Source organism: Mesoplodon densirostris, chromosome 8 (genome assembly GCF_025265405.1).
Source record: "Mesoplodon densirostris isolate mMesDen1 chromosome 8, mMesDen1 primary haplotype, whole genome shotgun sequence".
Lineage (NCBI taxonomy): Eukaryota > Metazoa > Chordata > Mammalia > Artiodactyla > Ziphiidae > Mesoplodon > Mesoplodon densirostris.
In genome coordinates this window covers 95,500,450-95,512,652 of record NC_082668.1, presented here as the reverse complement: position 1 = coordinate 95,512,652, position 12,203 = coordinate 95,500,450, and the positions used below count along the sequence as shown (strand labels likewise).

The 12,203-nt window shown below is 42.4% G+C and overlaps 1 protein-coding gene across 1 annotated transcript; it reads left to right on the top strand.

Moving 5' to 3' along the window:
• The first annotated feature begins 1,963 nt into the window (after positions 1–1,963).
• On the top strand, positions 1,964–4,035 carry LOC132494974 (intraflagellar transport protein 70A). The gene has a single exon (XM_060106455.1). The coding sequence runs from the start codon at positions 1,964–1,966 to the stop codon at positions 3,962–3,964; it is 2,001 nt and encodes a 666-aa protein (XP_059962438.1). The 3' UTR covers positions 3,965–4,035.
• The last annotated feature ends 8,168 nt before the right edge of the window (positions 4,036–12,203 follow it).

Sequence of the window (12,203 nt, the reverse complement as noted above, 5' to 3'; positions counted from 1 at the left end):
AAACTGCACACATACTACCTCACTAGGATAAGCCAGTTTTGTCTTTTGCTATCTTGTCTGCTTCTCTAATTCTTGACTGAAAAATTGTATTCATTTCCCCCAAATTCTGTAGTCTCCAGATCAGTCTAAACAATAGGTATTTTTTCTAATTAGTGATCCAATATAATTTTATAGGATAATTAAGTCCTTAGTTTTTCACTGCCCCATAATGGGCACTATTATTTTATTTATTTATTTATTTTTTGCGGTATGCGGGCCTCTCACTGTTGTGGCCTCTCCCGTTGCGGAGCACAGGCTCTGGACGCGCGGGCTCAGTGGCCATGGCTCACGGGCCCAGCTGCTCCGCGGCACATGGGATCCTCCCAGACCGGGGCACGAACCCATATCCCCTGCATCGGCAGGCGGACTCTCAACCACTGCGCCACCAGGGAGGCCCTAGGGCACTATTAAATTCAAAAGAATTTATACAAAAATAGCCCCCAAGGTAGTACCATGGAATCTAGAGCATCTATTCCAAATACATGACAAAGGAACAAAAGAAAATCCAGAATGGTTTCTTGTACAGTCCAGCAAATTTCCACAGAGATCTTCAAACTAAGAATCTGAGGGGGAAAAAAACTAAAGTGTAGGAAAATTTTCTTTTTATTTTAATTGAAGGAAAAGCCACTGTTTATCAGCATAACAATATCCAAAAACATTATTAAAGCCTGACAAGTACAGGCTGGATGTCTCACACACACACACATACACACACACACACACACACACATCAGAGACTAAGTAGGTTGGAGAGGTAAAAGAGTAACAGTACACAGAAAAAGGAACACTTTGGGTCGTGCTTCCTCCTCCCCTCCACCCTTCTTGGAAAACACGAGGTCATGGATTTCTCCAATGTTTCTACCTCGCAGTGAAATTTGGAGGATCAAGGCAGTATGTAGGGCCAAGTTTAAATGCTAATATGAACTCAGTAACATTTGTAGTTTTGGAAAAGGGCGGTGGGGTGAGATGCAGAGGCGCTTGGAACTAAAGCCAAACCTCTCCAAATACCAGATAAAATCCAAAGCATTCTTTCCTGCTGTCAACCTCTGGAAACGACAGAATAAGAACTCCTGGTCGCTGTACTATTTTTTTTTTTTTTTTTTTTTGCAGTACGCGGTCCTCTCACTGTTGTGGCCTCTCCCGTTGCGGAGCACAGGCTCCGGACGCGCAGGCCCAGCGGCCATGGCTCCCGGGCCCAGCCGCTCCGCGGCATGTGGGATCTTCCCGGCCGGGGCCCCTGCGTCGGCAGACGGACTCTCAACCACTGCGCCACCAGGGAAGTCCCGCTGTACTATTTTGTTCTTAGAAAGTGTGCCCTCAAAGACAGAAGCTCCACTCTAATTCTGGGAGAATACGAAGCTGACATTCATTCCTCTTTACCCATTCCCGTTTCTTTCACTAAAATAACGTGGAACGACAATATTTGTATGTATTGCACAGTGCATAAGGCTCAAAAACGGAAGGGACTTCGGACCATAAACCTTCCTCCCCAGCGCCAGGGACCGAGGTGACACAACAATCCTTATTTACCATACGAAGGGAAGGCGACCCCGCGACCTCACCCGTGGGTCCGTGCGGCAGAGACTACGCCTCCCAGCATGCAGCACGACCACGTCCCGACGCCGGCGCCACCGGACCGATGCATGCCGGGAAGTAGAGTTTTTCCGTCTCTGAACGGCCCTGAGTTTCCTCTGCCCTCTAACGCCGCTCACACTCTGCAGTCTTCAGAGGCCAGGCCAGTAATAGGCACACTCATATTCGTGACTGTTTTAAACCCCAGGTTGGTCGTTCCGCTGCAAAGTAACTTTGGGAGCACGCAAAAAAAAAAAAAAAAGCCCACAAACCCCACAACATTCTTTGCAGTCCTACGTTTCCGGTTGGCTGGTTGCCGTGGTAACGAGCACACATAACCACAGCAGCGGTTATGGCAGGGCTGGGCGGTGCGCCCATCCCCGACGGGGAGTTCACCGCGGTCGTGTACCGGCTCATCCGGGATGCCAGCTACGCCGAGGCCGTGCAGCTGCTGGGCGGAGAGCTCCAGCGGAGCCCGAGGAGCCGCGCCGGCCTGTCGCTGCTGGGCTACTGCTACTACCGCCTGCAGGAGTTCGCGCTGGCCGCCGAGTGCTATGAGCAGCTGGGCCAGCTGCACCCGGAGCTGGAGCAGTACCGCCTGTACCAGGCCCAGGCCCTGTACAAGGCCTGCCTTTACCCAGAGGCCACCCGCGTCGCCTTCCTCCTCCTGGACAACCCCGCCTACCACAATCGGGTCCTCCGTCTCCAAGCCGCGATCAAGTACAGCGAGGGCGATCTGCCCGGGGCCAGGAGCCTGGTGGAGCAGCTACTGAGTGGGGAAGGAGGAGGAGAAGACAGCGGGGGCGAGAACGAGCTCGATGGCCAGGTCAACCTGGGCTGTTTGCTCTACAAGGAGGGACATTATGAAGCCGCGTGTTCCAAGTTCTCTGCTGCCTTACAGGCTTCGGGCTACCGGCCTGACCTTTCCTACAACCTGGCTTTGGCCTATTACAGCAGCCGGCAGTATGCATCCGCGCTGAAGCATATCGCCGACATTATTGAGCACGGCATCCGCCAGCACCCAGAGCTGGGTGTGGGCATGACCACTGAGGGCATTGATGTTCGAAGTGTTGGCAACACCTTAGTCCTTCACCAGACTGCTCTGGTAGAAGCCTTCAACCTCAAGGCCGCCATAGAATACCAACTGAGAAACTATGAGGTGGCCCAGGAAACCCTCACAGATATGCCTCCGAGGGCAGAGGAAGAGTTAGACCCTGTGACCCTGCACAACCAGGCGCTAATGAACATGGATGCCAGGCCTACAGAAGGGTTTGAGAAGCTACAGTTTTTGCTCCAACAAAATCCCTTTCCCCCGGAGACCTTTGGCAACCTGTTGCTGCTCTACTGTAAATATGAGTATTTTGACCTGGCAGCAGATGTCCTGGCAGAGAATGCCCATTTGACTTACAAGTTCCTCACACCCTATCTCTATGACTTCTTGGATGCCATGATTACTTGCCAGACAGCTCCTGAAGAGGCTTTCATTAAGCTTGATGGGCTAGCAGGGATGCTGACTGAACAGCTCCGGAGACTCACCAAACAAGTGCAGGAAGCAAGACACAACAGAGATGATGAAGCTGTCAAAAAAGCAGTGAATGAATATGATGACACCCTTGAGAAGTATATTCCTGTGCTGATGGCCCAGGCCAAAATCTACTGGAACCTTGAAAATTATCCAGTGGTGGAAAAGATCTTCCGCAAATCTGTGGAATTCTGTAATGACCATGATGTGTGGAAGCTGAATGCGGCTCATGTTCTGTTCATGCAGGAAAACAAATACAAAGAAGCCATAGGTTTTTATGAGCCCATAGTCAAGAAGCATTATGACAACATCCTGAATGTCAGTGCTATTGTGCTGGCTAACCTGTGTGTTTCATATATTATGACAAGTCAAAACAAAGAAGCCGAGGAGTTGATGAGGAAGATTGAAAAGGAGGAAGAGCAGCTCTCCTATGAGGACCCAGATAAGAAAATCTACCATCTCTGCATTGTGAATCTGGTGATAGGGACGCTCCATTGTGCCAAAGGAAATTATGACTTTGGTATTTCTCGAGTTATCAAAAGCTTGGAACCTTATAATAAAAAACTGGGAACTGATACCTGGTATTATGCCAAAAGGTGCTTCCTGTCATTACTAGAAAACATGTCAAAACACATGATTGTGCTTCGTGACAGTGTTATTCAAGAATGTGTCCAGTTTCTAGAACATTGTGAACTTTATGGCAGGAACATACCTGCTGTTATTGAACAACCCCTGGAAGAAGAAAGAATGCATACTGGAAAGAATACAGTCACTTATGAATCCAGACAATTAAAAGCTTTGATTTATGAGATTATAGGATGGAATATGTAGTAATATCTGACAGTGGCCTTATCATAATGGCTTTACATCTGTTTTTCACTCTGTTTTATCTGTAGTTAGCTATTGGCCTCTTTAGATTTATTACATGTTGAACTTTGTAAACTTTAAAATTATAAAAATAACTAATATTTTGTTTTTAAAATCTTCACAAAGTGAAATATAAGAACTTTGACACCTAGAAAGACTTATGAAAAATTCAAAACTGCATGGGGACACTATTTCTATTAGAAATTGTTAGCACCTATGTTCCATCTCCTTTGTTATCATTTGTACTTTGTGCATTTTGAAAGTCCCCTGCACAAGGATTATGTTATCCAGGGATTTGGCACTATCAGGCCCAGAACTCAGTAGTTAAGGTATAGGATTTCTAGGCTTTTAATAAGAACCTCAGGGATTGTGTGTCCTATCCTCACAGCCTACCCTCATTATTATATTAATTTTAATGCATACATATTATATGGCATTTAGGGTGTTTTGTCAGGGTTTTTCAATATAAATGTAATGCTTTATGTAACCAAAATACATTATAAATGTTTGGTGTTTTTTTTTTTTTCAAACATTCAAGAGTCACTGTGAGATCTTATGCCCTTAACAAAATTATGGTGCTGTGGTTTAGAGACAATAAACAATTGTCAAAGCAAGAATTTTACATGGTTTTCTTTTGTTCCATTTGTTAATAATTTGAATACATGAACAAGATATATTTACTGTTTTTTCATAACTGTGCTCTCATTTAACAATGAGGAATAGCAGAGGTATCATGAGAACTCTTTTCTTAATTCCTACCTTTGTGTTTGCAATTTAGGATACGTTAATGCTGGAGTTGTTTCTGTGTGGTGGCCTCTCAGGTAAGGAAAAATCTAAACTATTCCCATGACCCCACCAAACTTCTCTCCCACCTCCATCACTGATGAAAAGGTCGGTTCTGAAACCTCATCTGGTAGATTCATAACGCTAGGCCATGCCCACAACCCTTCCAATGAAAACCCCACTCATTCTGCTTAGGCATTTTTATTTTCTGAACCATATAAGAGCTTTACTATTTGTTTCCCCACCCCTTTTCTCTCCATAAATCAACCCCAACTCGACCTGACTTAGAGAAAAACAAAGTAGCTTGAATTATATGAAATTGCTGATTTTGGAAGTGTTTGAACTACAACACTAGCATTTTTTTATGGTTCAACCTAATAGCATTCTACTGAAAGATAGTGAACCCCTGCCATGATGAGATGATGATTTCTTTCCTTCAAGGAGAAATCACTTAGCCACATAGGTACCCAGACAGGGACTCACATAGGTACTCAGCATAAATCCTCTGTAGCATGACCTCCTGGGTGCTCAAATTCTATTAGATCTATCAGAAAATGTGGCTTATTATGAAGTCCAATGGTTTTGAATTTATAGCACTTTTCATCTAATTATGTAAGCTGATACCATTTACCACTGATGTTTGAGCCCACACTGGGAGGACAATCAGTGTTTAATGACCTCTTCAGTGCATCCCTTAGCACAATTCCATCGCTGGGAAATGTTCTTTAACAACTTTTGTACTAAAAGTGTTGCTGCTTCTTTGTGCAGTAGCTCTGTGCACTCTCAATCTTCATAGCCCCTTAAGATTTGGAAAGTAAATGAACTGAAATCTTATTTTTTAACAGCCATGTTAAAAAAAATTTTTTTTTTGCACATTTCCTCTAAACTTTTTTTCTTAAAAAAAAAAGAGCATAAAATGTAAGTAATGTTAACCACCCAAAAGCAAATGTTTTCCAGATTCGCTTTTGCAAATAGCCCAGCCTTTATTCAACCACACTTTATTTACCCAGGTGCTGTGTGTTTGTGGTTTGCATGTATGTGTAATTTAGCTTTTCAGAATATAAAAAGCTTTTCAGAAGTTTTTAACCCCTTGCTGCTGGGCAGTTGGGATTTCCTCGTTAGTAATGCATCAGGAAATCTTGACTGCTCCTACCACTGAGTAAAGGAATAAAGGTCAATCATGGTGGCATTTGTCCCCTTCCTTACACTGGCTCTCCAGAGAGGCACCCACCAGGATTGATAGATTGCTGCCTGGCGACAGCAAAGACTCATGAACCAAGCCTACAAAACTGGCCAGCCGTCAGAGCCCTGGAGGAGACTGGGGAAGGGTCTAACTCCCCAGGCTCTTATTGTTCTTTATTTTCAGGATACACTTCTTTTTTTTTTTGCAGTACGCGGGCCTCTCACTGTTGTGGCCTCTCCCATTGCGGAGCACAGGCTCCGGACGCGCAGGCTCAGCGGCCATGGCTCACGGGCCTAGCTGCTCCGCAGCATGTGGGATCTTCCCGGACCGGGGCACGAACCCATGTCCCCTGCATCGGCAGGCGGACTCTCAACCACTGCGCCACCAGGGAAGCCCCAGGATATACTTCTTTTAAACTCACCTTCAAAGTACTCACCTCTGCTTATTGATACTAATAAGCAAGTGACTTTATGATGACTCCACATTGCCATTTGAATGAAGGCTTTCATCCCTAAGCTCTGATGAAAAGCTTTGTTCTATGCTCCTAGAACTTCATGTACTCAGTGCTAAAAGCACTTTTCTTGACAAAAAAAGATTTCCCTATATTTTTCAAGCCTTTGCTCCTTTAAGACTTCTTCATAGTATCTGCACAGTGTATTTTAAAAAGATCAAATATTAAATCCATAATTTCATAACCTTAGTCAACCCATCTCCACACAAATGTGCAGAATATACGCATGTGTTTGTTGTACCCAAGTAGTTATTTTCATTTTCTCAGACATAAACAAAAACTTGTTCTGTGCAGAACCACCAAGCAGACTCATTTGATCAGTGACATGACATGCCTACAAAAGGATTCATATTTCTCATGACAGCCCCTCTTTGAATTTGCCCTCAGCTGTGGCACAGATATTGACATTAATGTCATCTGTGAAGGTCAGGTGTAGAGTGGCTAACGCTGACCCATTCATGAGAAGCAGACAACTGGGAACTGGGAAAACTATGGGGATGGCAGAGATCATCGAGCAATGAGACAGCTGTAATCATAGAAGATGACAATCCCTCCCAAAGGGGTGATATAGGAACATAGAGGTATGGCCTCTCAGACCTCAGAGGAGCACCTCAGGTGGAATCCAAACAGAATTGTCAGTGATAGGTTTGGCCTGAGGTTAGAACAATTTGTGTGTTTGTTGAGGGCTATGGGGTAGATGCCCAAGTAAATAAGCTTCTAATGAGATAAGAAAGGGCAAATGAGAAAAAAATAATTTATTTTTAAAGAAAGGGCAAATGGCTTGGAGGGGAAGTGTTAAGAGAGTAACTTTCTGACCCTTCTGCCCTATAATCCTTGCTTGGGCTCATTTCCACACTGGCATTCGGAGGGTTAGCAGTGCTGGAAATCTGTTCGGGTAAGCAGAATATGGCTATCTACACTAACTGATTTTAAAAGGATAACATCACCAAAGACAAACCTTTCATTTCTGGTGAACATGAGCATTTTTAAATACAATCTTTGGTCTTATGTTCCTTTGTCTTTTTTTTTTTTTTTTTTTTTAATGACTATTGGTGATCTGGAAACATCTGGGAGGTTGTGCTTTCCTGAGGGTATTCTCTGCCACACTGAGCAGCTTCCTACCAATAGTGTGACTTGCAGCTCACTATCCACCATTCACTAACTGCCTCTTATCCCCTGCTGACCTACCACTGGGACTAATGTGACATTTGGGGCTTTCGTTTCCACTTATTGGGCTATATACCCTTAGTATTAGTTAAATAGCACATTTTGTAATGTGCCAGTAACTCTGGGTTCTTGGTTGTCCAACCACATAATCACCATGACTGTAACCATCAAGCTCTATACTTATACCTTCATTCTAATTATAAAATATATGCAACTTTTTGAGTACCCTAATCCTACAGCAGCAACCTTAATTCTTAAATTAGCAGTTTTAAGGAACTGTGACTTTCCAAAGAACCTAGATTGGTCTTAGATTATAATAAAACATTTCTTTAATCTTAAATAGTTTTCAATTTCTAGTCTCTCTACAGGAATATGTATAACTTATAGTAACAGGTTACTCTTACATTTTTAAGTACAGCTCAAAGGAATACAATATTAAAGTTATAAAAATGCAAATTTATTAAGTCCATCAAACACAGCGCTTCCTTTCATGAGTTTCATATTAAATCTATAAAGGCATCAATGCAGGGATTACGCATTTACAGAGCATGACAGCATCTGGGACAAAAGGCTTCCGGGTATTTCTATGGCATGTACTCATGAAGACAGCTGTTTCCCCTCTGTACTTGTGCCCTTCTGTGGAGGGCAATGACTAACAATCTACTTTAAAAGGCAGAAATTCTGTATACATCAGACTTACTACCTAGCACAAGCAGCCTAGAGCAGTGAAGCAGCCAGCACAGAGACTGGATTTTGTCAGACCTGGCACCATCTCCTGGCAATGCCACTTCCCAGCTACTAACAGTGTGTGTTATTCAACGTCGCTAAATCTCAGTTATTTCACCGGAAAAAAGGGGACGATACCATACATTTCACAGAGTTGTTGTGATAACTATCAGAACCTCTTGTCTAGGGTTAAGTGCCCAGCAGTGTCTGGCTAATAACGGTTAAATTAGAAAATAAATTATTAATGCAATAATCAATTCTAGGGTAGTGTTTGACAAAAATACAGAGACTCATCAGAATCACTGAGACTGACTTAGAAGGGACCTCAGAGTTTTTCATTTTACAAAAGATATTAGGCCCAAATAGGAAAAGTGACTAGTAGTTTGGTAGAGAAAAATGGAGCGTCTGCAAAATTTCCAGAATAGAACCCTTTTCACTGTGTTCTTAGACTCAGAACTCCACCTTCTCCTAAGTTATTTTACAGCTTTACAGTGACAAATTTCAGTCATTTAAAAAAATTATCTTTCCAGATCTAATGTGGATACAATGAGGTACAAAGGAGGTGACAGAACTATGCAGGAATGGATCTACAGGTTGTCCATCAGTCAATACTACGCCCATCAACAGATCACATCAGAAAATGCAGCACGCGATGAGTTTACGAGTATATTGAAAAAGAAAGAGACATGCCCCTGAAGGCAAACACAGGCAAAAGTAAATGTGATGGCAGTTATAAAGACTTCATTTGTTTTTCTGATAGGGTAGCACAGGAAATTGGAGCAGCAAGCTTTAGCAAAGGATTTCAGTCCGGCAGCTGGCAATGTTAAATCCAAGTAGACGTCATTTGCATGTTTAATGTTTGTCTGGCATAAACATTGATTCATTGAAAAAAGGCCTATTTGTTGACAAAATGTAAAAATATGAGGTGAACACGAGCATGTCAAGTGGAAATGTGCGCTAGCTGAACCCTGAATGCTCTTTCCTGGATGTGTTATTGGGCAGGCCCTTGTTGTGTGTTGCAGGTGCCTGCCATTACTTGGTTGAGAATCCAGACAGTACATGTCTCAATTCTATTGATGTCCCAAAGCTGGATGGGACAAAAAATACCCTGGGTAAGAGTCAAGATTCTAAAATTTTGAAAATCTGGAACTAAATACAGTAAGATACAAATTTTAGTAAGAATAAATATAAGTAATGAGGCTTTAAAAAAATCAGCCTCAGGGATTAATCTCCAAAATACACAAACAGCTCATGCAGCTCAATATCAAAAAAACAAATGACCCAATCAAAAAATGGGGTGGAAGATCTAAATAGACATTTCTCCAAAGAAGACCTACAGATGGCAAAAAAACACATTAAAAGATGCTCAACATCACTAATTATCAGAGAAATGCAAATCAAAACTACAATGAGGTATCACCTCACACTGGTCAGAATGGCTATCATGAAAAAATCTACAAACAACAAATGCTGGAGAGGGTGTGGAGAAAAGGGAATCCTCTTGCACTGCTGGTGGGAATGTAAATTGGTACAGCCAGTATGGAGAACAGTATGGAGGTCCCTTAAAAAACTAAAAACAGAACTACCGTATGACCCAGCAATCCCACTCCTGGGCATATACCCAGAGAAAACCATAATTCAAAAAGATACATGCAACCAAATGTTCATTGCAGGACTATTTATAATAGCCAGGACATGGAAGCAAACTAAATGTCCATCCACAGAGGAATGGATAAAGATGTGGTACATACATACAATGGAATATTACTCAGCCATAAAAAGCAACAAAACAGTGCCATTTGCAGAGACGTTGATAGACCCAGAAACTGTCATACAGTGAAGTAAAAAAGAGAAAAACAAATATCGAATAATATCGCTTATATGTGGAATCTAGAAAAATGGTACAGATGAACTTATTTGCAAAGCAGAAATAGAGACACAGATGTAGAGAACAAATTTATGAATACCGAGGTGAGGGGGGAAGCCGGGGGTGGGATGAATTGGGAGACTGGGATTGACATATATACCTACTATGTATAAAATAGATAACTAATGAGAACCTACTGTTTAGCACAGGGAACTCTACTCAATGCTCTGTGGTGACCTAAATGGGAAGGAAATCTAAAAAACAGGGGATATATGTATACGTATAACTGATTCACCTTGCTGTACAACAGAAACTAATACAACATTGTAAACCAACTATACTCCAATAAAAATGAATATAAAATAAAAAATCAGCCTCCATGGAGATGCGGCCAAAATGGCACATGCAGAAAAGACAAACTGTTAAATTCAAGTTCAGTGTGAGATGACAGTGCAATGTCCACCGTCCACCAAAAATGCAAGACTGACTAAAGAATACTGGAATAAGGAATAAGGGAATCATTGGTCCTATTCTGGAACATTCAGAACTCGACACCCCACTTTAAGAACATGAAAAGGGCACATATGGAGAGAGATCAGGATGACGAAGGGTCTAGGACAGACAGGAGCCACAGCTGACTGAAGAAGGTCTGGGGGAACGTGAGCTGTCTTTAGATGCCTGCAGAGCTGCCCTTCAACAGAGCAGCTGGGCAATTCTTCATGACTACACAAGACAGACGTTACGGTAATGGATAGAAGAGGGAGACAGATTTCAGTCTTATAAGTAAAAACCTCTTAATACCGGAAGATTTCAGAAACTGGGAAAAGGCCTGCTGGAAAAGCAGTAAATTCCCATGTGGTCACAGCACATGTTCACAAAAACCGGTGATCTATTTGTGGTCTGAGGGGTAGGGAGGTCAGATACCACTTGTGTTTGGGAAAAAGATGAGATGATTTCTAAGGTTCATTCAGTCTGAGCCTTATATGAGCCTGGCAGAAAACTGCTTTCTTTAACTAACTATAACTAACTTATATAAGAGCTGAACTCTTAGTATGGCAAGTTATTATTTAAATGTATCAAGTAAGACTGTGTTCGACAGGTCCAATCTTCAGTTATTTCAGAGCCCAGACAACTACAACCTTCCCTCCAGTGTGGGAGCCACAGGCAGGGACAAAATCAGTATCTGTGCACTTGTCATTCACTACTAGAGAGGCTACTTATGGGAACAGACTGTAAAGATTAGATGGAATCAACATGAAAAAAAGCAACAATTTCCGTAACAATGAATGGTTTTGGTATTGTTTTATTTTTTTCCCAGCACATCTTAAAAATCACACATGGGCATTTGCTTATAGAACAGTACATTCTAGGAAAAGCAGTAAAAGGAGATCCAAACATACACTGAAAGCACAGTATATAGACTATATGTTGAGCCCTTTGGAAAACAGTATGGCTCAGTCTGAATTGACAAAGCTATGCTGGACTCCCTTAAGAATTTTCCTTCCCACTACATATCCACTTTTAAGACTATTAATGTAGAGAAGAACTATTTGTATGCTTAGTTACAGCAGTATAATGGCTTACATACAAGTGCTTACCCACACGTAGTTCCCAAAAGATGACTACAGTACTGGCAGGAATATGCACTGCCTTAGAGGAAGACTCAGGATAAGATATTATTCAAGTCAAGTTGTATCAGAGCCGAAGTATTTCACAGGCTTAGCGAAAAAGGACAAAAATTAAGAAATATAACCTACACATATTTCTCAGAAGATTTATCATTGTTCAGAAACAGAAATATTCATTATTCTGAAGGCACCATCACACACAAAAAGGACTGACACCCAATATAAGGAATAGGAACCCACCCCCCTCCCCTCCTCCAGGCTCTCCTCCTCAGGGAGCTGTGTGAGCGAACACCCAAAACAGGTAGTGGGTGTCTCCAGGACTAAGTATGCCACATCCA

Coding starts and splice junctions, on each gene's coding strand:
- LOC132494974 (XM_060106455.1), top strand. CDS start 1,964: ATGGCAGGGCTGGGCGGTGCGCCCATCCCCGACGGGGAGTTCACCGCG.